Raw genomic sequence first — 25,976 nt, 5'->3', positions numbered from 1 at the left:
TAATTGCTGTTAATTTTATTTAAGGCTGGCAGATACTTCCAGAAGCACTTCCTAATGAATAAGGAGGTCTTACCTGCTCATTTCTTTATAAGCTGAGATATGACCACATAGGTATAAATAATGGTGAGAAGCTGGGAATAAAGCCTGAGAATATGGCTTGCCCTCTGAGATCAAAAAAATTATCTTTGAGTTGTTCAAGCTAGCATAGAAGAAGCTCAGAGAAGGTCAAGGCATACCTTGAAGAAAGGACGCCCATTACCCACTTTACCATGACAAGCTCCAGACGGATCCTCCTGCTCCCATTGCACAAGGTTGAAAAATTTAATGAGGAAGAAGCCTGTATTGGTCATAAAATATAATCTTTTCACTTTATTTTTTAAAGTGCAGCTCTTCAAAAAGTTCATTTAAAAAATCATCTGTAAGGGAAAAAAAATAGGCTTAATTTAAACTGATTTTAATATCCTCATAAGTGAATGACCAAACATCAGGCTAGGTTTATAAACTTCACAAGATCCTTGCAATCAGAAAAGGTGTCCTGTCCATCAGTGGCTGCCAAGATGGTTTGATTTTAGGGGCAGCAGAAAGGACTCCTGCTTCTTCCTTACATCTTTCCTCTCACCTATAGACTCACTGATGCCTACAACAAATTCTGAGTGTCCTTGGTCCTTCAGGGTCTGTCTGCAAAGGAACTGGGCTTGCCTCCCTGTTACTTTGGACACACAGAAGTCTTACAGATATTTGCCCCTCTGTGTAAGTGAAGAGATACCACTTTGCCCTGAAAGCAGGTTTTAATAAAGGGCAAAGGTCACTGGGCATCAGATGATTAGCTTTCAATCAAACAATTAAAAATAAATACCTAATTGTGACAATAAGTACATGCTGTCACCTCAGTCATGTCCAACTCTTTGCAACCCCACGGACCGTAGCCCACCAGGCTCCTCTGTCCATGGGATTTTCCAGGCAAGAATACTGGAGTGGCTTGCCATTGGGGGATCTTCCCCACCCAGCGATTGAACCCAGGTCTCCTGCATTGCAGGCAGATTCTTTACCAGCTGAATCACCAGGAAAGCCCAATTGCAACAATAACCTGACACAAATGACAACCATACACCAGATACCTGTCAGAAAATATTATGTATATATTAATGTTGAGGATGCCACTGTCTTCCAGGAGAAATACCAACACACATCTACCTGCCCCTAGCCCCACCCCTTGGAGAAAAAACACAAAACAACAACTTTAGCAAACCTTCATAAAATAGGTGAACTCTCTCTTCTGCATTTAACTCAGATTCCTGATCCTAGTCATGTACTTGTCTGGGTTGGCAGCACTCATTACGGTAGTATAGATTGTATAGCTGAAAATAAAGAGAGGAATTTTAATATATACATCATTTTCTCTAATATCCAAAGAGGAAAAAAAAAATCCCAAGCCTTCCCCCTAACACTTGGGATCAGGGACAAGAATACAAATAGAAATCCACGTATGTCAGAATAATTAAAAGTTATAATTCAAGCAACCACACAAAGTGTTCTTTCCTATTCTGAAAACACTGTGGGAGGCTGAGCTTACATTTAAAATTCTCAGATCCCTCTGAGTTCCTCCGTGGCAGGAGGGAGAGCTGGCTTTGGCCTTCAGCCTCGTTCTGCCTGGCCCACAAGTGGCACATGTGTGGACACTCCCCTGTTACATCCAGGCTTCAACTGTGACACCCAGCCATCCCCCACCAGACACAGGACATCCACAATGGCTGCACACTGCCCTCAAGAGACCACCACCAGGAAGCAGACCACACAGGCCCTAGCAATGGCTTTGGTGCTGTTCAGGCTAAGAATTCCAGGGTCCTAGGTACTTGGGTCAGACTCTGAGTGGATTCCTTATATCATGGGAGAGTCAGAGGAAGGCCAGAGTGGGGCCCCTAGAGTTCAAGAATCAAGACCGGTGGCCCACTTGCTTAGATCTAAGGATGAAAAGTACAATGTCACTCATTCAACATTCTGCAGAGTAAGAGATCCCAATAACTTGTGTGTGTGCGCGCACACACACTCAGGTACTTCACTTCATTTCTTTCATCTACCTCTTGCCCCAGACACTATCTGGGATTCATGCTCAAAGCATCTGGAGCCAGGCTATTTAGGGATAGGTGCTGGCACCCTGCAGCTGAATCGTACACCGGACTGAAGACAGCACTATGAGCACATGCAGAGCTCATCCAAGGGTAATGAAGGTTCCCAGAACAGGATCTCAGTTACTTATTTGGTCACAATTATATTCTGCATCACTGCTGCAATATTTCCTCTGCTGATGGCCACAGCAGAGGATGGTGTTCTACTGCAGGGGCATGTAATTTTGTAGCACAGCACAAGGGGGAAGCATAGAGATAACTGCTTCTGTTCAGACATTTCTATTAACCTCACACATAAAATAGACTTTAGTTCAGTTCAGTTCAGTCACTCAGTCGTGTCCAACTCTGCGACCCCATGAATCGCAGCACGCCAGGCCTCCCTGTCCATCACCAACTCCCGGAGTTCACTCAAACTGATGTTCATCGAGCTGGTGATGCCATCCAGTCATCTCACCCTCTGTCATCCCCTTCTCCTCCTACCCTCAATCCCTCCCAGCATCAGGGTCTTTTCTAATGAGTCAACTCTTTGCATGAGGTGGTCAAAGTATTGGAGTTTCAGCTTCAGCATCAGTCTTTCCAATGAACACCCAGGACTGATCTTTAGGATGGACTGGTTGGACCTCCTTGCAGTCCAAGGGACTCTCAAGAGTCTTCTCCAACACCACAGTTCAAAAGCATCAATTCTTTGGCGCTCAGCTTTCTTCACAGTCCAACTCTCACATCCATACATGACTACTGGAAAAACCATAGCCTTGACTAGACAGACCTTTGTTGGCAAAGCAATGTCTCTGCTTTTGAATATGCTATCTAGGTTGGTCATAACTTTCCTTCCAAGGAGTAAGCGTCTTTTAATTTCATGGCTGCAATCATCATCTGCAGTGATTTTGGAGCCCCCCAAAAATAAAGTCTGACACTGTTTCCACTGATTCCCCATCTATTTTCCATGAAGTGATGGGACCAGATGCCATGATCTTAGTTTTCTGAATGTTGAGCTTTAAACCAACTTTTTCACTCTCTTCTTTCACTTTCATCAAGATGCTTTTTAGTTCCTCTTCACTTTCTGCCATAAGGGTGGTGTCATCTGCATATCTGAGGTTATTGATATTTCTCCCAGCAATCTTGAATCCTTAGTTGATAGTAATCATTACATGTAAAGGGCCTGAGAGTCAGGGATCTGTGTTATTTCTGATTCAGGGATCATTATCATTTTAAGGTCGTTCCTTTTGGATTTTCAATTAGACAGTAGAGAAAAATGCTTCTTGGTAAACTTTAGAATTTCTGACAAATCTCTTTTGACAAAGCATTTCAGATGCCATTTAAACATTTGTAGTCTTTTAACTCAGTAATCCTACTTCTGGGAATTAGGCCAAAGAAAATAATAAAAAGAGGGGTGGGAGGGGAATAATGTACTAATAATATTTATTTCAGAGTTTTAATGAGAGAAAAATAACAACTGAATAATTTTTAACTCAATTATACTACATTTGATTGTCTATGATGAAACCATTTAAAGTTATATGGGCTGTTTACAGTATGGAAACTGCTTTATTACAATAAATATTGATTATACTATTAATCTGTAGAAAACATCATTTATATAACTTTTAAAAACTATAAGAACACAAAAATAGGTTTTCATATATATTTTTTAAATGAATATTGAAAGGGCAATATTGTGCCCTAGTGGAAGTGGGTTGGAGCTGACTCTGGGAGGCTAGTGAGAACCAATGGTTAAATATTCAGGAAGGTTATGAGCCAACTGTAATCCTGAAGTAGGTCAGGGTAGGTATTTACACCACGGAAGTCAATACATGCTACAAATCAGGAGAATCTTTTGTTTTTGCTCTCCCTGCCCTCAACGAGCTAGTTCACTAATACAGTACTGGGTCATTTGTGACCCAAATAACTCATTTGTTAGAGTGGGAAAATACTAATTTGTTTTTTCTGTTTTTGGCTGTTAGAATATGTTTATAGGAAATTTTTAACAATTATATTTTTATCTGCTGCTGCTGTTGCTGCTAAGTCGCTTCAGTCGTGTCCGACTCTGTGCGACCCCATAGACAGCAGCTCACCAGGCTCCCCCGTTCCTGGGATTCTCCAGGTTTGGACATACTTAAAAACAATTCCAAAGACATATATTCCTGTTGCGGTGCAAAGTGAGAAGAGTAACACCAGTTTTTAAAATGTCATTGTAAACATACAGCTGATTCACTTTGCTGTACAGTAGAGACTAACATAACACTGTTAAGCAATTATACTCTAACAATTTTTTTTTTCTTTAAAGAAAGTGTCATTGTACCTAAGGAATCTTAGAACACCCAAATACTACAAAAGTTCTTCCAGAGGCCGTCAGGAAAACTGCTGTTTTACAGTTGTGTAAAAGAGGATCCTTTCAAAGAAAAAAATCAATTGGGTATTTGAAACTAAAACTCACTTTACAAATGTTATCTGTACTAGACTATTTCTTGAAGAATACCGTTTTAATATTCTTGCCTTGGAGAAAGAAGCAAGGATGAAACAAGTGGTGCTGGGAACTCTGGTCAACCACTTGTAAAAGAATGAAACTAGAACACTTTCTAACACCATACACAAAAATAAACTCAAAATGGATTAAAGATCTAAATGTAAGACCAGAAACTATAAAACTCCTAGAGGAGAACATAGGCAAAACACTCTCTGACATACATCACAGCAGGATCCTCTATGACCCACCTCCCAGAATATTGGAAATAAAAGCAAAAATAAACAAATGGGACCTAATTAACCTTAAAAGCTTCTGCACATCAAAGGAAACTATTAGCAAGGTGAAAAGACAGCCTTCAGAATGGGAGAAAATAATAGCAAATGAAGCAACTGACAAACAACTAATCTCGAGAATATACAAGCAACTCCTACAGCTCAACTCCAGAAAAATAAATGACCCAATCAAAAAATGGGCCAAAGAACTAAATAGACATTTCTCCAAAGAAGACATCCAGATGGCTAACAAACACATGAAAAGATGCTCAACATCACTCATTATCAGAGAAATGCAAATCAAAACCACTATGAGGTACCATTTCACACCAGTCAGAATGGCTGCGATCCAAAAGTCTACAAGTAATAAATGCTGGAGAGGGTGTGGAGAAAAGGGAACCCTCTTACACTGTTAGTGGGAATGCAAACTAGTACAGCCACTATGGAGAACAGTGTGGAGATTCCTTCAAAAACTGGAAATAGACCTGCCTTATGATCCAGCAATCCCACTGCTGGGCATACACACTGAGGAAACCAGAAGGGAAAGAGACACGTGTACCCCAATGTTCATCGCAGCACTGTTTATAATAGCCAGGACATGGAAGCAACCTAGATGTCCATCAGCAGATGAATGGATAAGAAAGCTGTGGTACATATACACAATGGAGTATTATTCAGCCATTAAAAAGAATACATTTGAATCAGTTCTAATGAGGTGGATGAAACTGGAGCCTATTATAGAGAGTGAAGTAAGCCAGAAAGAAAAACACCAATACAGTATACTAACGCATATATATGGAATTTAGAAAGATGGTAACAATAACCCTGTGTACGAGACAGCAAAGAGACACTGATGTATAGAACAGTCTTATGGACTCTGTGAGAGAGGGAGAGGGTGGGAAGATTTGGGAGAATGGCATTGAAACATGTAAAATATCATGTATGAAACGAGTTGCCAGTCCAGGTTCGATGCACGATACTGGATGCTTGGGGCTGGTGCACTGGGACGACCCAGAGGGATGGAATGGGGAGGGAGGAGGGAGGAGGGTTCAGGATGGGGAACACATGTATACCTGTGGCGGATTCATTTTGATATTTGGCAAAACTAATACTATGTAAAGTTTAAAAATAAAATAAAATTAAAAAAAAAAAAAGAAGCAAGGATGATGAGAAAGTAGGAAATGCTGGGCTTGGGAATTTATGGAAGTATAAGAAGGAGACAGGACTCTGTATTGCTTCCTCTTTTATATTAGTAAATTAAGCCCTGCCTCACTGATTGTTGATAAGGCAATCAGGCATCACTGGGAGGGGGAGGGGGCCCTGAGGAGTGGGCTATTGGCCCATTTAGCCTTGCTAAGATGGTGACAGTGGACCTTCAGAGAGTCCTGTTCAAGTTTGGCGGGGGCTACACATCAAGTTTAACTAAGAGCCTCCTGTGGCAGTGGCAAAACAGCCCAGCGATTCACCTCAGAAAAGGAGGTGGGTGAAATCCCAGCCTGTAGATCCGAGAAGCCATAGCTCACAGAATGCTACTGTCAAGGGCACAGGCTAAAAGAGAGTCATTCAGTTAGGCACTGAATCATCTGTGAAATGAGGATGAGGGTAGCAGAAACTCCCCGGGGAGATAAAGGAAAGCCAAAGGTGGCTATAGTTTAGTCCTCAGAGAGATGTGAAGGAGCTCACAACCAGGGAGGGTGGCCCCCAGCTAGCAGATGGATTTAGGATGAACATGTCATGCCCTCTTCTTCCAGATCACCCTATCCTCCTTACCTCTGGTTTTCTCCATGGACTTCCCACTTGACATGGTACATGAGTTTATCTTCCCCTCCCTGCCTCCTCCTGCTCCTGCCAGTAGAATGCTGGTCCCAGGAGAACAGAGACTTTGTCACTGTTGTGTCCACAGCACCTAGACAACCTGCTCTGTGGGAGCCCTCAGGTCCCTGCTGAGCCAAAAAGTGCATGAGAGAGCCTACCGTGCTGGGGTGATGCATGACGCATGCTTAACACATCACTTACTTGTTATAAACTGGAAACACTGATAAGACCTGCATGGGAAAAATCATATTAAAAGACATTTACAAATACATAAATTTAATTTTAAAAAAGACTACTAAAAACTTAAAAAGATACATGCACTCCAATGTTCAAGGCAGCATTAGTTGCAATTACCATGATATAGAAGTAACATAAGTGTCTATCAACAAATGAATAAAGAAGATGTGATAAATATATGTGTACTCAGTCATGTCCAATTCTTTGCAACCCCCTGGACCTCTCCTCTGTCCATGGGATTTTCCGGGCAAAAATACTGGAGTGGGTTGCCGTGTGAATACACACACACACACACATACACACACACACACACACACACACAGTGGAATACTGCTGCTGCTGCTGCTAAGTCGCTTCAGTCGTGTCTGACTCTGTGTGACCCCATAGACGGCAGCCCACCAGGCTCCCCCGTCCCTGGGATTCTCCAGGCAAGAACACTGGAGTGGGTTGCCATTTCCTTCTCCAATGTATGAGAGTGAAAAGTGAAAGTGAAGTCACTCAGTCGTGTCTGATTCTTAGTGACCATACTAGTTAACCATAAAAAGGAATGAAATATTGCCATTTGCAACAACATGGATGGACTTGGAGGGGACTCTGCTAAGTGAAATAAGGCAGAGAAAGAAAAATATAGTATGATATCACTAATATATTGAATCTAAAAATTAAAAATGAATGTACATAGCAAAACAGAAACAGACTTATAGACAAGAGAACAGACTAGTGGGGAGAAGGAAGGAATGGAAGCAAATTAAGGGTATGGAATTAAGACATACAAACTACTATATAAAATAAGATTCAAGGATATATTATAAAACACAGGAAATATAGCCAATATGTTATAATGACTAGAAACAGACTATAACCTTTCAAAACACTGTGTTGTATGCTGTGCTGTGCTGTGCTGTACTTAGTTGCTCAGCCGTGTCCAATTCTTTGCAGCCCCAGGGAGTGTAGCCCACCGGGCACCTCTCTCCATGGGGATTCTCCAGGCAAGAATACTATGTTGTATACCTGAAGCTTATATAATATTTATAGCAAGTATACTTCAATAAAATACTACTATCAATAAATCAAAGACTATTAAAAGGTAGGAGAAATACATGCAGAATATCTACAGGAAAAAAATAACTTTGGTTTATCTTGGGGTGATAGTTTTGAAACCTTTCTTTTATTTTTTCTTTTAAACAAATGAACATATGTTATGACTATGCCTTTTTTTTTTTTTAACATGCAGAAAGGTTAAGATGGACACATTAATCTACATGGTTACAAGCTCAGAAAATGTCATCTGGCTTTTCTTTTACATGTTTTCAACCAGGTAAAACTTTAACAGTGTTTGATTTCAGAGAATTTTTTTTTAATCACTATTGAGAAAGACACCAAACATCCTGGGTAAAAACTGGATACTGTGACACAAGTTACCTGGAAGAGCGTCTCCAGGCTGAGGTTGGCCTGGCCCGTGGCATTCAGGGCTTTGATGGCGGGTGTCCTGTAAGGACAATGATCAAAGGTCATCTGGTACTTCAGGAAACCCTGAGTCCCTCCAGCTTTCATCTGGGGAGGCTCAATACAAAGCCTAGTCTCAGTATCGCCCTTTCCTCTGAACAGACGCTGGCCCCCACGTATGTGTGCTGCCTTGCCTCAGACCACCATGGTAAAGGCATTCAAGAGCCTGGCCCAGTGGCCCCATCTGCTCAAGGAAGCAGGATGGGGAAAATGTTTGCTGTGACCTGAACCGTTGCCATCCAACATATGGGCCAGTAAAATCAAGGAAAAGTATATGACTACTTGCTCTTTGGGGACACACTGAATTATAATTAAAGAGTTTTTCAAAATTAGAAGGGACATTAAGGCACCCAGTTTTATTTATTTATTGTTGTTGTTTGTGTTTTTGGCCATGTGCAGAATCTTAGTTTCCCAAACAGGGATCAAATCCAGGCTCCCACACAGGATTTCAGAATAGGCTTTCAGCACAAAGTTCTGAACACTGGACCCCCAGGGAATTCCTCAGTTTATTTAAGTTAGGAAGTATCTTCCTTCCCAAAATAGTCTTACATAGAAAACCATGAATCTTGTTCCATCATTTCCTTTTAAAGATGAGTCAACAACAGAGAGACTTACAGACTTAGAGAACAAACTTATGGTTGCCAGGGAGGAAGGGATAGTTAGGGAGTTTGGGACGGACATGTACACACTGCTATATTTAAATGGGTAGCCAGCAAAGACCCACTGTATAGCATAAAGAACTCTGCTTAATGTTATGTGGCAGCCTGGATAGGAGTGAGCTTAGGAGAGAATGGATACATGTATACATTCAGCTGAGTCCCTTTGCTGTTCACCTGAAGCTATCACAACATTGTTAATCAGCTATACCCCAATACAAAATAAAAAGTTTTAAAATAAAAAAGGGGTGGGGGTGGGGGAGATAGGTCAACAGAGGCTCAAGAGGCCACCCAGTGAGTCATCAGCAGAGCTAGTGGTGAAATCTAGGGTTCCTGCCCCCGAGGCCAGAATCACCCTTGTCGTCCCAACTCCCAACCAGCTTCCTGTCATGCTCTCTACCACATACTACACTCTCCCATCCTGGCCGAGGCACTGGCCGGGGGCCCAGGTACATCTTCTGGGAGGGGAGAGCATCTGTAGTCCTTTCCATTTCCTGGAGCAGGAGGGGCACGTTCTCCTGACCACAAGAAAACACTGCAAACCAGGCAGTGTGCAGAGCCTACCTTCGGTCATCTCCTTTAGGCACTGGCTTCCAGTGGTCATAATTTGTCTCAACTCGGAACCACCTGCAACAAAGCACATCATCCTGAGGTCAATTGGGACACAGCTAAAGAAAAAAAGCACATATAAAAATAAACAGTATCTCTAGGCTCATCAATTTAAAAAAAGGATTATTGACACAAAATGACCAGAGCCTTTAATTCTACTCACTCTCCATTTAAAGGATCTAGAGGCCATATGTCTGCAGGGCCACCTCTGTTCCTTGTGATGACCACTCCCTCCCTGGGGGATGTGCCGCCAACAATGTAATAAACATCAGCAATAAGCGGAGTCTGGGCCAGTTTGTAAATAGCTGCTTCAAAGTTTTCTGATTCACTCAGAGTCTGAACAGAAAGACAAACCTGCATTAGCATCATCATAGTTGTCACGTACCCACACCAGGTGATGGACAATTGGTCCAAAACACATGCTCCTGCTCTATGAACCCATGGCTATAATCTTGAACTGTTCTGACCTCATTCCCTCGTCATCAGGGCTCCTGAGATGGAGGAAGCTCTAGTGGAAAGGCAACAGCAGGAGGGTTTTTCTCACAAAAGAAGAGAACTTTGACATGTTATTTTGGGTGAGAGGGCTTCCCTTGTGGCTCAGCTGGTAAAGAATCCGCCCGCAATGCAGGAGACCTGGGTTTGATCCCTGGGTTGGGAAGATCCCCTGGAGAAGGGAAAGGCTACCCACACCAGTATTCTCACCTGGAGAATTCCATCAACTGTACAGTCCATGGGGTTGCAAACAGTTGGACACGACTGAGTGACTTTCACTTCACTTCACTTGGGTGAGAGACCCTGCTCACCAAAACAAAGGCTGTATGATTTCAAGGCAGATCACCCTTGCAAAGGTCTCCCCATGTTCTTCACTGATTTGTTCTCTCTGCAGGCATTTCTTGAATACCTATACTATGTGTCAGGCACTGTGCTGCTGTGGCAACTGAGCTGTCAATACGATGGGCCCAGTCCTTATTCTCCCCAGACTTCCACAGATGAAAGTAAAGTCAACAGACAATAGCGACACAATGCAATGAGTGTCACCACCAGAGAAGGAGATGCTGCGGAAGTCACAGCAGGGGACTGGTCCTTACCCAGGCCATTGAGTAGACCTCCGAGGGAGGTGTCACATGAGCTGAGGTCAGAGAGACAAACAGAAGTCGGACCAGAGAAAGCAGTGATTGTGAGGGGTTGGGAGTGGGGGTGGGGAAGAGCTTCAGCTCAATGGAACACATTGGCAAAGGGCTGGAGAGGAAAGACAGCGTGCTGGGTTAGAGTGGCAAGCTGAACTGGACTTCCTGAACACTTCCGCAGGTCCACAGCACGGATGGCTAAGGGGATCACTTTCCAAATCTTCTGCTTCCACGTGTACTCTTTCCTCAAGCTGATCTTGCTGCAGAATGTCCTGGCTAGAGGGCCAGTCCCTCCCACCTACACCTTCACCAACATTATTTCATCACTTTTAGAGGGTACAGCCATCTCACCATCCTGAATAGTGCCAAAGTCCAATGTCAAGGGTAGGGAGAGGGGCAAACAAAAGAATGATTCAAAACACTGGTGTCTGCAAAGGTGCCATCATTCAGCATCATAAACCATTAACCACGGCAAGCTTTGTGGACTTTTCCCAGCCTTATGTGTATCGCTTGCTGTCAGGGTAGGGTAGTGAGACTTGAGTTGGTTTGTTCTGAACTTGGCAAAATTATATGTGAGGCAATAGGAGATGATATTGTGATGGGATACGTGATGGAATATTTTTTGGATTATGTTACCTATAGCATCCTCTAAGTGCTAGCGAAGAATTCATTGCCTCTAACAGAATTCTGCAAGAACAAAGCAAAAGAACATCAGTAAGAAATACTGAAAGTAGCTGGACTTTCCTGGTGGTCTAGTGATTATGACTCCATGTTTCCAATTCAGAGGCCATGGGTTCGATCCTTGGTTAGGGAACTAAGATCCCACACGCCACATGGTGCAGTCAAAAAAAAAAAAGAAAGAAATACTGAGGGCAGTGGTGACTGCTATTATTCACCCTAGTGGCACACTGAGGGGGAGATAGGAAGCTCATCTATCTCAGGGAACAGAGGAAATGGAGTGACTGCTAATGGGTGCAGGTTTCTCTTCAGGGGAATGAAGATGTTCTAAAACTGACCGTAGTGATAGTTGCCTATCTGTGACTTATACTAAAAACTAGTGAGTTGTATACTTTAAAATGGATGAATAGTATGGCATATGAATTGTATGGCATTACTTCAATTAAATATACATCTACCTTATGACCCAATAATCCCACTCTTAAGTACTTATGTAACCAACCAAACTGGATATAAGTTTACAAAAAGACTGGTACAAGAATTTATACAGCAGCCTTATTCATAGGCACTGGACCACCAGGAAAGTCCAGCTACTTTCAGTATTTCTTACTGATATTCTTTCCCTTTGTTCTTACAGAATTCTGTTAGAGGCAATGAATTCTTCGCTAGCACTTGGGGGATGCTATAGGTAACATAATCCAAAACATATTCCATCACGTATTCCATCGCAATATCACCTCCTATTGCCTCACATATAATTTTGCTGAGTTCAGAACAAACCAACTCAATAGCCCCAAACTGGAAATGACCCAATGTCCATTTATGAACAATAAAATGGATAAATTGTGGCATACTCGTACAATTGAATCTTCTTCGATAATAAAAAGGAATGAACTAGTGATACCAATAAGGATGAGTCTGAAAAACATGCTGAGTGAAAGAAAAAGAGTCTATGTACTACAATTTGGGGTATATGAATTCTAGAACAGGCAAAACTTTTTATACTGATAGAAGTCAGAGTGGTGCCTGGCAAGGAGGTGGGGAGTCAGAGAAGGTTGGAAGTTGACTAGAAAGGAGCACTAGGGAAAATTTCCAGGGACATTTGGAAACATCTGCCAACTAAAAACTGTCACCCACTGTGTGCCTCTACAAAGATCAGGTCACTAGCCACTGCAGTCGCTGACCTTCAATATACCCTGAAAGGAGTTCAAGGTGGAGAGATGAGGAATGAGGCATTTTGTGCTCCGGAAAAAACCGGCAGAACAGGGCCTTCAAATAGTTACTTTCAGGAGAAGATTTTATGAGCCCAATTCTTTCATTTCCTCATACCTAGAAAAGCATTAAAATAATCAATGATGACATCTGCTCCTTATGACTAGCAGCAAGCCTCTGCCAAAAGAAGTGCTTGACAGCCTGTTCCCCCTTCACTGAAATCATGTATTATACTGATCTTCCCCCCATCTCTTGGAGCAGTTTCTCAGAGATATCTGAAATGATGACTCCCTGGCTATACTCCTCATTTTGCTGCAAATAAAACTTAATTGACAACTCTTACATTGTACATTTTATTTTAGTTGTTAGGGTCTATATTTTGTGTATGTTTGGTGGTTACATGGATGGATAAATGAGTGTGTAAAATTGCCAAAACACACTGAATAAAACCCTTGATATTTCTGCATTTTATTATATGTAAATTATAAAATGAAAAAAAAACTCTTGGTATTTAGATTCCCCTGGAAAGATTTAAATTATAGTTTTATTTTTAAACGTCAATGCATCCAATACACTGGATTTTTGCAGCTTTTTAATCTTAAGATAAAAGACTTTAGAAGTCATCTTAAAAATATGTGAAGGGTGCAGTGTTTATTAACATATTTAGGGAATATTCAAATAAAAAGTTTAGGAAAATTTCAAGCCTAGAGAGTCTTGATTATTTACAGCAGGACAAGGAAAGCCCCAAAAGGCTAAAAGGGAGACAGGGCCAGCTCCTTTCACCAGAGGTGTGCTTCAAAAAAATGTGCTTTCAATTTATACATGACTTGGAACTCTGCTGACTAATAGGTAATGTAAAGCCAGATGTTCCTTTTGTTGTGCATAGAGTTATCTTCTAACACATTTGTTTTGCTTATTAAGATACTTGCCGATGGAGATGAACGCATTTGCAGTTGGAGATTCTAAAAGAAGGGTACATCTACATCCTTAGAAAACCTTGATCTCTTATCGCAATCAGCTATTGTGGAAAACCGGAGCCTATGACAAAGATTCTCCTTCTTGACCAAACTCTCGCCAGGCACCTTGGAGTGCAGCCTCTTCATGCTCTGTGCGTGCTATGTGCTCAATTGCTCAGTCATGTCCAACTCTTGCAACCTCATGGACTGTAGCCCTCCAGGTTCCTCTGTCCATGGGATTCTCCAGGCAAGAACACTGGAGTGTGTTGCCATTTCCTTCTCCAGGGGATCTTCCCAAGCCAGGAATGGAACTCGCATCTCCTGCATTAGCAGGTGGGATTCTTTACCACTGAACCACCAGGGAAGCCTTGAGGGTGAGGTGAGCTTGACAGTAAAAAATACTCACAGTGCGGATAAGCCAGCTGACCGGTGAGTGTCTCTGAAAAAGGGCCGCGATCATATTCTCCCACCACCAGCCTTTATCTGCCAAGGAAGGAATCATAATGTTGACACACACTAGAATTGCTGCCCCAGAGGCAATCATTCAGGCATTTTAACTCAATCTTAGCAGGCTAATGATAGAACTAGTTTTCATTAGATAAAAGAGGTTTGTTTTTTTTTAAATCTGCTCATACCATAACTATCAGTTAAACAATCTGAGCCACAAAATGATGGAAGCAAAGCCCCTTTTGTTCATTCTCTGTAAAACTTCAGTAACTGTCATGCTGTGGTTTGGGTACCACTGGTTGAGAATTAGTCTCATTCACAGCTGACACTTAAGGAAATGAAGAAATATAAGAGGATAAAGAACTATTATGGACACAGATACATCCTCAACCAGCATCTTCTGGTCAGGCTTATATAAAAAGGTAAGAATACATCAATGGAAATGAGACTCCTGGTACATGTCTTTCTCCTTTATTCAGCTGCAAATTCCCGAGGACAGAGACCAAGGACAGAGCCGAGTTTTCTCAGGGTTTCCCACATGTTGGGTAACTGAGTGGTGTCCCCTGAGCTTTGGGGCATGGCAGTGGGCTGTATAATAGAGCAACGAGGCAAGGACCCAGGAGATCAATTTGAGAACCATCTCTCCCATCTACTAGCTGTCTTCACTTTGTAGCTTCAGTTTCCTCTTTTGCATAATAGATCCAGTTAATGAAATCAGCCCTGCCTAACTAACAGGACTGCTGGGAGGGTCTAATGAGAGAACTTAGAGAAAATGCACAGAAAATGGTAAAGTGCTTTATAGATGTTGTTTGTGTAATGCCATCACTATATCCTCTGATGACTGCAATCGTTTCCAGACAGTCTTCTGTATCCATCTTAACCCAACACGATCTAGCCTCTATAGAGCAACCAAATGAAAGTTAAGAATGTAAAAGCAAAACAGATCTGTTCACCCCGGCCTAAAATCTTCCTGTGAAAGTCGCTCAGTTGTGTCTGACTCTTTGCGACCCCATGGACTACTGGAGTGGGTAGCTGTTCCCTTCTCCAGGGGATCTTCCCAACCCAGGGATCGAACCAGGGTCTCCTGCATTGCAGGTGGATTCTTTACCAACTGAGCTACCAGGGAAGCCCCAGAATCTTCCTAGGGCTTCCATTTTGCTTAGAACCCAAACTCCTCCTCACAACCCTGCACCTGGCCTCAGCCTCCTTCTCCATCTCTAATATACTCCCCCTTACTCCATCCTGTAGCCACATTACAGTCCTGTTTCTGAAATTCCTCGCGCAGGTTCTGTAGACCTGGGTCATGTAAGTCAAGCCTTCCCTGACTCTATCCCTGTAGTACTTGCTCCATGCCCAACTTCATTCTCTACCACATCTTCCTGTTTTACTTCCTTGGGAGCACTTATCAGTAGCTGAAATCATGTTCATTGCTCACATGCACTCTGCCCACCTTCCCCCACTGAACAGAAGCATGGGACATGGAAGGTGTTCCGTGTGCTCTGTTGGCTGAGTGAATGACGTGCTTGGATAAAACTGAACAGGGATAGGGCTAAAAATGCTTGGGAGTTTGAGTACCTCGTTCGTCACCAGAAATTGTAAACTTGTGTGGACTCTGACCCGTCCATAATCCTACATAGCCAACAAAGGTGGTTCCTGTGTAGGCAATCTGAAATCAAGAGATAAGACATCATCTCATTACGCCAACCAAAAGGACTTTGAAATACCTGTTTTGCCCCCAAATTTCATGGATTTCTTTTTTTAAGTTCCATCCTAATACTCTGAAATAGCCTTCTAGATTTAACTTTGAGGGCCCAGGGACAGAAGTCAGTGGATCTGTGACCTTGGATGAGGAAAAAAAAAAGATACATCTTAATTTTCACTAACTTCTAACTGAAATTTTACTCCCTCTGTAATGAATAAATGCAAGAACTCGTGTAGTTATAGAGTGTCTATGGTTTCATCACCAGGAGAAATTGCAGGTATTTTCATTTACATAATGGCATCATACATACATATCTTGAAATATCATTCATACTTATCACTATTCTGCATTTATGGTGGAGTTATTAGACCCATTGTTAAATTTTACTAGCTAATGTGTTAAGAAAAGTATAATATAGAAATAGCTGTATTTCAACATAACTGGTTTCTTCACAATGTTGTACATTTCATGTATTTATAAAACATTATTTTAAGACGGGATCAATAAGCTTCATCAAACTGCTCCATACAGAAAAAAAGAAGCTCATCCTAGAAGTAGCAAATGGGCTTCCATTTAAAAACTTGTCTTGACTCAATTATAAGAAATTAATATCATGCTCTTATAAACTCTACAAAGTAAAGGGAAACAAGTAAAACTGTTTAGTAATAATCAAATTTAAATTTTAATTATGAAGAAAATTTTTACATCTTTCACTTAATCCCCTGATTATTCCATGAGTTGTAGGGATTACTCCCAGTTTATTTATTGTTTCTTTTTTTTTTTTGCTTTGCTCCCACTTTAAATTAAAGAAATGAACGCCAATGACTGCAAGACATTACTATATCCCTGAGAAAAAAAAAGACACTCTACTAGCTATTTCAGACACCAGATTTCATTTTTCTTTTTTGGGGGGGCCACATCACATAGCATATGGGATCTTAGTTCCCAGACCAGGGACTGAACTCACACTCCTTAAACTGAAGGCACAGAGTCTTAACCACTGGAACCACTAGGGAAGTCCCGAGATTTCAATTTTCAAAGAGGTACTTAGAAGAGTGCCCAGCTTATATGGTTCACTAAAAGTGAACTAATATTCTTATATTTTGAGAAATGAATGGACATAGCTTCATTTTTTCTTAAAAAGCTGAATTTTATGCCAGTAACTTTTCATTTAGCTGTATATTTCCACCTTGTTCGATTGTAAAACAATTTAAAGTGGCTAAATTACAAGAGAAAAGTAGTGGCCTCAATTTTCTAAATGACCTCTTACCCAAGACACACTGAGGGCCTTCCATGAATTCTCCCCATTTCCATGCATGGAGGTAAAATGGTAACAAGTCTACTCATTATTAAAGCCTTTGCAAAATGTAACTATAGGAAGAAAAAAGTAATCATATGGTCACTTCATTTTCATGATACACTCACATTCATGTAACTTTTGAAGAGTTCAGAAAATTAAAGTTATAAAAATCAAAATCAGTTGCAGTTTCCCAGATATTTTAGAATATGTAATTATAAGATAGAATTTGTAAGATATTGTATCTTGTAGCTCTGAAAGATAGCTTTTATTTCTAAATTTCTACACTTTCAATTGGGCTTCCCAGGTGGCCCAGTGGTAAAGAATCTACCTATCAATGCAGGAGATGCAGGTTCAATCCCTGGGTCGGGAAGATCCCTTGGAGGAAGAAATGGCAACTCACTCCAATATTCTTGCCTGGGAAATCCCATAGACAGGGTAGCCTGGCAGGCTGCAGTCCATGGGGCTGCAGAGTCAGAGATGACTTAGTGACTGAGCATGCATGAATGCTTTCAATTGTTTGTGACAGGTCATTTTGCATAGACTCTTAGCTGGGGCAGGAGACTAATTTACAGTCTGAGTTTTGTGGAGAAACAGCTTGAAGGTTGAAGGCCTGGGTTTGGTCCCACCTCTGCCTCATCTCCTCCTGTTGCTTGGAGCAAGTCACTGTCTAAGGCCCGGCCCTTTCATCTGGCAGATAAAAATGGAAGTACTGATTTGAGTCTGCTTCACAGGGCTGCTATGCAAATCAAAAGAAGCCCTGTATCTGAAAATACTTTCAAAACTATGACTACTAGATAAAAATAAGAGCTTAATTCAGTTCAGTTCAGTTCAGTCGCTCAATTGTATCCGACTCTTTGCGACCCCATAAACCGCAGCACACCAGGCCTCCCTGTCCATCACCAACTCCCGGAGTTCACCCAAATCCATGTCCATTGAGTCGGTGATGCCATTCAACCATCTCATCCTCTGTCATCCCCTTCTCCTCCTGCCCTCAATCTTTCCCAGCATAAGCGTCTTTTCAAATGGGTCAGCTCTTTGCATGAGGTTGCCAAAGTATTGGAGTTTCAGCTTCAACATCAGTCCTTCCAATAAATAGCCAGGACTGATCTCCTTTAGGATGGACTGGTTGGATCTCCTTGCAGTCCAAGGGACTCTCAAGAGTATTCTCCAACACCACAACTCAAAAGCATCAATTCTAATTTCACGGCTGCAATCACCATCTGCAGTGATTTGGGAGCCCCCAAAAATAAAGTCAGCCACTGTTTCCACTGTTTCCCCATCTATTTGCCATGAAGTGATGGGACTAGATGCCATTATCTTAGTTTTCTGAATGTTGAGCTTGAAGCCAACTTTTTCACTCTCCTCTTTCAATTTCATCAAGAGGCTCTTTAGTTCTTCTTCACTTTCTGCCATAAGGGTGGTGTCATCTGAGTATATGAGGTTATTGATATTTCTCCCGGCAATCTTGATTCCAGCTTGTGCTTCTTCTAGCCCAGTGTTTCTCATGATGTACCCTGCATAGAAGTTAAATAAGCAGGGTGACAATTTACAGCCTTGACGTACTCCTTTCCTGATTTGGAACCAGTCTGTTATTTCATGTCCAGTTCTAACTGTTGCTTCCTGACCTGCATATAGGTTGCTCAAGAGGCAGGTCAGGTGGTCTGGTATTCCCATCTCTTTCAGAATTTTCCACAGTTTATTGTGATCCACACACTCAAAGGCTTTGGCATAGTCAAGAAAGCAGAAATAGATGTTTTTCTGGAACTCTCTTGCTTTTTCGATGATCCAGCTGATGCTGGCAATTTGATCTCTGGTTCCTCTGCCTTTTCTAAAACCAGCTTGAACATCTGGAAGTTCACGTATTGCTGAAGCCTGGTTTGGAGAATTTTGAGTATTACTAGCATGTGCAATTGTGCGGTAGTTTGAGCATTCTTTGGCACTGCCTTTCTTTGGGATTGGAATGAAAACTGACCCTTTCCAGTCCTGTGGCCACTGCTGAGTTTTCCAAATTTGCTGGCATATTGAGTGCAGCACTTTCACAGCATCATCTTTCAGGATTTGAAATAGCTCAACTGGAATTCCATCACCTCCACTAGCTTTATTCGTAGTGATGCTTTCTAAGGCCCACTTGACTTCACATTCCAGGATGTCTGGCTCTAGGTCAGTGATCACACCATCGTGATTATCTGGGTTGTGAAGATCTTTTTTGTATAGTTCTTCTGTGTATTCTTGCCACTTCTTCTTAATATCTTCTGCTTCTGTTAGGTCCATTCCATTTCTGTCCTTTATCGAGCCCATCTTTGCATGAAATGTTCCCTTGGTATCTCTAATTTTCTTGAAGAGATCTCTAGTCTTTTCCATTCTATTGTCTTCCTCTATTTCTTTGCATTGATCGCTGAGGAAGGCTTTCTTATCTCTCCTTGCTATTCTTTGGAACTCTGCATTCAAATGGGTATATCTTTCCTTTTCTCCTTTGCTTTTCACTTCTCTTCTTTTCACAGCTATTTGTAAGGCCTCCTCAGGCAGCCATTTTGCTTTTTTGCATTTCTTTTTCTTGGGGATGGTCTTGATTCCTGCCTCCTGTACAATGTCACGAACCTCTGAGCATAGTTCATTAGGCACCCTGTCTATCAGATCTAGTCCCTTAAATCTATTTCTTACTTCCACTGTATAGTCACAAAGGATTTAAAAGCTTAATTATTCAATGGATAACTTGTTATTGGGCAGATAACCTGTTCTTTTATTTTTTAATGTTTATTTATTTGGCTGTGCTAGGTCTTTGTTGCAGCATGCAGGATCTTTGGTTGTGTCATCTTTTTTTTTTTTTTTTCAGTTGCAGCATGCAGGATGCATGCTGACCAGAGATGGAACCTGGACCCCTGCATTGGGAGCATGGAGTATTAGCCACTGGACTCCCAGGCAAGTCCCAGGATAACCAGATAACCTATTCTTAATTTAGCAAAACAATTTATTGGTCATGAGCCTTCATCAGAAAGACAATACCCAAGTGTAAACAGTTAAATTTGATAATAATAGCCTGAGCACTGAGAAAGTGAAGTGAAGTCACTCAGTCGTGTCAGACTCTTTGCGACCCCGTGGACTGTAGCCTACCAGGCTCCTCCGTCCATGGGATTTTCCAGGCAAGAGTACTGGAGTGGGTTGCCATTACCTTCTCCCAGGGGATCTTCCCAACCCAGGGATCAAACCCAGGTCTTCTGCATTGCAGGCAGTCTCTTTACCCTCTAAGCCACCAGGAGCACTAAGAAAAACCAAACCAAAAGACTATTTCCCATGGGAGCTCTAGGAGCAACAGAAACAAATGAAACAACTGTTGGATAGAGTGAGTCTAGAGTGAGCAGTTGATTTTTATTGCACTTATGTCAATTTTTAAGAATTTTTTCTTACTGTAAAATAATGGAGAAAAGCATAAAGTAGTAAAAGAAAATAATTAGTGTCCCCTCATTCAGTAATAATTACTAACATTTTGTCAGATGTCCTTTCAGAATTTATTTTCATGGATATTCTGTCATTGCTACCACTTAAAACCATTTTTGAAGTAAATCTTCAGCTACAAATCAAATTGGTAATAGTGCTGAAGTGAAGGAATGAAATTGGGAAAAGGAGCAATTTTCACCTTAAATTTCTGTACTGTTTGAATGTTTATGACAAACAATTATTGTTTGTAAAAGCAAATGAGTTTTTAGTAAATGAGTTTGTAGTATTTGTGACTCAACCTCTAAATGCAAAGAACAAATGAAATAAAATCCTTAAACAGTGTTCTCCCCACAAAGCCAAGATCTGACTTTTGGACGCTCTGCTCTGTTTCATGGCAATGATATGCTTTAGGTATTCAGCGAACACTGATTACTACTATATCCCTAAATATGTACACAGAAATGTGACAATAGTACACATTTGGTTGTACTTTTAAAGAAAATAAAAAGATTTAAGTATAATTTCTTAAATATTAAAAAGAGAGTAGTTTGGGTCAATTATAGTTGTAAAGAACTATTTATTATTTGGCCACTATTTATCAAGCATCTACCTTATGCTTGCATAGATCACTTCATTTAACCTTTATAACTATCTCCATAAAGTAGTTATTAACCTCTCTGAGCTGTAATCTGCAAAATGGGTATAAGTAATTTCTCAGGTTCACAAAGGGAGTAACAGAAGATTCAAACCCAGCCCTGTTAGATCCCCAAAGTAGGTGTTCCTAGCCACTGCGCTATCCAGCCCCTCCCTATTCTAGCAGCAGCCTGAACATGGAAAAGCAGAGAGCTGACTTCGTATCGTAAGTAGACGATTGGGACTTCCCTGGCCGTCCAGTAGTTAAAATTCTGCCTTCCAGTGCTGGGGGTGCGGGTTCCATCCCTGCTAGGAAACTAAGATTCTGCATGCTGAATGGTCCAGCAAAAAAAAAGAGAAAGAAACCAAGTAGATGACTGATCATACCGCCATAGAGATTTCCCTAGGGAAAAGTGATTGAGCTCTGTAAGTAGGTGCTCAATAATAATAAATGACTCTCATTTCTACAGGCATACTTGATGCAAATCTCTCCATAGTTTTGTTTTTCCAGGAGGTTGATGTTTTTTGTATCTTAAATTGATAACACACTTAAGCTGCAGACCATCTAAGTGATGCCCAACCAGTTAGCAAGTCTCTGATTTCTGAATCTCACACTGTATGGACTATACCTGCCCATTCTTTATGAACTGTACATCCAAAGTCAAGTTGCGTAAGAAACTTCCAAAAACATAATCCAGATTCCGGCCATGGTAAATGTGGCCTTTGGAGTCCTGAGCCACAATACTGGTGCAGAATCTGGGAAAAGGGAAAAGTTTAACACGAGTGAACAACAAAAACAAGAAAAAGGAAATGAACTTTTTATTTAAAAACTAAGTCCTCAAAGTGTTTTTTTTTTCCCTTTTATAAAGAACACATATGCTATGTAATCCTATGGATTCATAATTCAAGATGAAAAAGACAACTGGACACAGCTCTAGTGCTTCTTCAGTGTTACTAGACCTTTGCTCTCAGCACACATGACATTGAAAATATACTGAGAGAGAATTTCATCCTAAATCTAAATCTGAAATGGACCTATTCTGGGCTCAGTGAGATCACTTAAATTTGCCTGTTCCTCTGCTTGGAAGCATGTATCTATTTAACATGCAATTCAAAGCTGGTTGAAGCTCATCTCTCTTCCAAATTTCTCAGAACAAGTACAGTGGCATCAAACTATTCTGCCTCATAAATTGCTTCACTTTCTCTTCTTGAGAAAGGGGTGAACAATTTACGGGTTTAGCACTTTTCCAGTCCTCCTTAGGGCTCCCTGCACAGAGCTAACAAAAGAATCTTTTAAGAACTACCAGCCAGAGAGATGTATTTTGAGGAAAAGTGGAAGAGGTTTGTTAAGATGTCTAAATGTCCATATTCCCTAAGAATATGTAATATTACATAAAAATATTTAAATATATCATGTTCAATTCTAGGGCAGGGGAAAGATACACACACACATACACACACACAAACTGAGAGTAAATATCTTGAAGGATGGATGGTCATTTCTGAGTAACAAGATGGTGGTTAGTTTTCTTTATTCTTTTCTTTATTAATTTTCCATAATGATTACATAGTACTTTTATAATTAAGAGGAAACAAATTTTACTTTTTTGTCGTTTAAAAAAGGAAGCTTGGTCAGGTTTTAATTTTTTCCAAGGTTTCTGGTGGCACCTTCTTGGCAGTGGTGCCAAGAAGGAGACAAAAGAGACGGAGGTTTGATCCCTGGGCTGGGACGATCCCCTGGAGAAGGGGATGGCTACTCACTCCAGTATTCTTGCCGAGAGAATCTTATGGACAGAGGAGCCTGGCAGGCTACAGTCCGTGGGGTCATAAAGAGTCAGACAAGACTGAGCAACTAAACCACCACCTCCACCATCAAGGTTTCTGATCTTCAAAGAGTTCATGTCAAGAAGGGAACTGACAGAACACCGGAAGCAGATAAAGTTTGTAGACTTTCTGTCTAAGGTGATTTTTCAATTGGGGGGGCAACAGTTCTTCTGTGTCATGCCAAATGTTTTTCATGAGAGGCCCCCAAGCACAGGTGACAACTAGGGAGCTGGGCTCTGCGCTGGGAGATGCGCCACAGTGCACGGGGGACAATGCTTTTAGCAGCAGCTCGGATGACTCAACATGCACCTGACTTTCAGCAAATTGTCCCCTTTGAGGCTTGGTTTCCACATTACAAAATGTAATACCATCTCCAGGGCCTCATACCTAGGAGGCTCAATAAAGGGTAGCTAGTCTTACTTAAGTCTAAGCAAACTCCAGCCTGGCGTGCTACAGTCCATGGGGTCACAAAGAGTCAGACATGACTTAGCAACTGAACAACAGCAACCACAGTCTTGCTTAATCTTATGCAAAAAGTCTTATACCAGAAATGAGGACAAAACATTTCCTTTGTTAATGCTAGTGGAATCTGGTGGTGCTTTTCCTGGTCAGGCAATTCAGTATATACCTTAAAATCAAATCCAAAAGTTAGAATTTCTTTACTAGAACTTTTGCTTTAGTTGGTTTGAATACAGTGACTCCAACAAAAGAAGAGGAAAATGAAAATAACTGATTTTTTTCACTGAGACAGTCACGTCAGAATAGGAAAAAGATAGGGGTAGGAGACGAAGAATGACAAAATTAACTTAGGTCAATTGAAAAGCACTTTAACGAATTTGTGTCTATTTGTGTCTTAAAACATTTCCCTGAAGAGAATGGCAGTCACAGTGATTCTTAACCTATCCTGCCTAGGTATTCTAGGAGATGCCAAGAAGCAGTAAAGTTTCATTACCCAAAGGGAAAAAAAAATGTTTTTTTAAATATCTTTTGCAGGCAGAAGTTATAAGTATCTAAAAGATGTTACTAGATGAAGCTGGTCTGGTGGCAAAACAGTAAGTCCTAAAGACAGAAATCAAGTCAAATCTCTCTTACTTCCAAGACCTGTTACTGAGCCCACAGACTTGAGGCTCCCCCCTCACTCTGCCTGGGATCAACCACACACTCCGATTGCTTTCCCCGGTGTGCACCACAGCCTATCATGCCCACTGCGGGTATCAAATACCCGCTAGGCCTACAAGCCAGAACAGTGTACTGTGCTCCCACCCGCGGAGGAAATGGGCTGAGAAAGAAGAGTCCTGATCACTAGCCATGATGAACATGGAGGGATAAAGTCAGAGAAACAAATGAATGCTGGGACAACCCCCTGACTATAAGGTTGGACTGTCACTGGGTTAACTTAAGTGGGGGATTATTTCAAAACTTTCCTGGGAGACTACGTGTTAACAGAGTTTTGAAAGTGGGAGGCTACCCGGATTGGAGAAGGGAAAAAAGGGGGTTTCAGATCCAAGAACAGTTCAGTGTTGAGGTCAGAGAAGGTGCTTTTCTTCTTGAAGCTCATAATCTGCTGCTCAGACTCACCCAGAGAAGCAAAGAGGAAGCACTGTAGGTTTCTGGAGAGCCCGGTCAGCACCCTCTTTTTAATCACACTGAAAGCATATCTCCTCCCACTCAAATGTCGCTGGCTGCTGCTGCTGCTGCTGCTAAGTCGCTTCAGTCGTGTCCGACTCTATGCGACCCCATAGACGGCAGCCCACCAGGCTCCCCCGTCCCTGGGATTCTCCAGGTAAGAACACTGGAGTGGGTTGCCATTTCCTTCTCCAATCCCCGCTAAATCGCAAATTAATCCGCGCTAGCGCTGCGCACTCACGCGCTGAACTCGTAGGCCAGGTTGAGAAGAATGCAGTCAACCAGGGTGAAGTCCAGGGCGTCGCACACGCCGCGTATCTCGTCGGCGAAGGGCTGCTGCAGGAAGAGTTCCAGCTCCGGGACGACTTTTCTGATCAATGCAAGGACCCACTGCGGGACATAATCTCTAGAAAGGAAAAACCACGAGGGTGTCTGATCTGCTCGGAGGTCGGTACTATGCGTGTGTACTGGGGGTGCTGTGGGGGTACCTAAAGCTTTCGTTCTCGGGGTGAGTTCTAGATGCCTCCCTTACCCAAAGAGCTGACAATCCAGGTCTAGCCAGCATCACCCGAACGCGGAGTCCATGAGAGAAAAGAACATCCAAGAGCGGGAAAGAGGGCGACGGAGAGTGGATCCCAAAGGGGTGAGCCTGGGGTCCCTCGAGGCCTGCTAGGAGTGCGTGGGGGTGCGTTCCCTACTCTGTAGCTGAGCAGCCGGGGCGACAGCCTGGTTGACAATACGCGCGCCACCTTGATCCAGAATGGCTGGTGGACGAGGATGCCATTGGTGACACCTGACTTGAAAGTTAAACCAGCTGCGCCGGGTCACCCCCAACCCCGACGCTACCGGCCTGGAGCAGTGGCCAATGCCAGTTCTGGGCGCCCCTACCCGCTGCCACTCCAGACGCCCGGGGATTGGAAAGTGTTTGGGCAGCACGTGTCTGGGCTTTCCCACACTCCCACCGGCGCCCGCGCCCCCTCGCCCGCGCTCACCCGATGATGTGGGCCATGGCAGAGTGCAAGAAGTCCCGGTCGTAGTGCTGCAGCACTGGCAGCCAGCGCAGCTGGGGAGCCGCGTCCAGGCTCACGTTGAAGAGCGGCGGGGCAAGGGGAGCGGCGGCGGCCGACACCCCGGCTCCGGCCAGCAGCAGCAGCAGCGCCAGCGCCGGGCGCGCACTTGGGCCGGCGGCTCTCATTGCTCGGCCGACCACAATTGGGACCCTGCGGCCACCCGCTGCGCCCCGGAGGAGCTCTGAAGGAGGAGAAGGCGGAGCCTTGGGGCTGGAGGGGGAGCCTGCGCGCCACTCGGCCCGCTTGATCACCGGGACCCGGAACTAGGAATAGAGCTGCCT

At 42.5% G+C, this 25,976-nt stretch overlaps 2 protein-coding genes across 2 annotated transcripts in view; both read right to left on the bottom strand.

Moving 5' to 3' along the window:
- PPEF2 (protein phosphatase with EF-hand domain 2) overlaps positions 1-402 on the bottom strand; it is a 55,809-nt gene extending 55,407 nt beyond the window's left edge. Inside the window, exon 1 of the mRNA XM_044945776.2 lies at positions 269-402. The gene's annotated coding sequence lies outside the window, so the exon portion shown is untranslated. The remainder of the gene's footprint in view (positions 1-268) is intronic.
- Positions 280-25,976, bottom strand: NAAA (N-acylethanolamine acid amidase). The gene is made up of 11 exons (XM_006042325.4): positions 25,618-25,976; positions 24,867-25,031; positions 21,805-21,931; positions 15,681-15,771; positions 14,065-14,141; positions 9,849-10,021; positions 9,641-9,703; positions 8,337-8,403; positions 6,879-6,907; positions 1,250-1,358; positions 280-416 (listed from the first exon to the last, which is right to left on the bottom strand). Exons 1-10 carry the CDS (start codon positions 25,818-25,820, stop codon positions 1,283-1,285), a joined length of 1,071 nt encoding a protein of 356 aa, XP_006042387.3. The 5' UTR covers positions 25,821-25,976; the 3' UTR covers positions 280-416; positions 1,250-1,282.

Source organism: Bubalus bubalis, chromosome 7, assembly GCF_019923935.1.
Source record: "Bubalus bubalis isolate 160015118507 breed Murrah chromosome 7, NDDB_SH_1, whole genome shotgun sequence".
Lineage (NCBI taxonomy): Eukaryota > Metazoa > Chordata > Mammalia > Artiodactyla > Bovidae > Bubalus > Bubalus bubalis.
The sequence above is the reverse complement of the archived record's forward strand: the minus strand, read 5'-3'. Positions and strand labels throughout refer to the sequence as shown.

What these genes read in the sequence shown, in the direction of transcription:
- NAAA (XM_006042325.4), bottom strand. Translation starts at nt 25,820, where the DNA reads ATGAGAGCCGCCGGCCCAAGTGCGCGCCCGGCGCTGGCGCTGCTGCTG. An exon ending in CCTAAAGGAGATGACCGAAG is followed by an intron (nt 8,404 to 9,640) that starts GTAGGCTCTGCA and finishes TTGTCCTTACAG; the next exon opens with GACACCCGCCATCAAAGCCC. An exon ending in GCCTGGAGACGCTCTTCCAG is followed by an intron (nt 6,908 to 8,336) that starts GTAACTTGTGTC and finishes TTTCCCATGCAG; the next exon opens with GTCTTATCAGTGTTTCCAGT.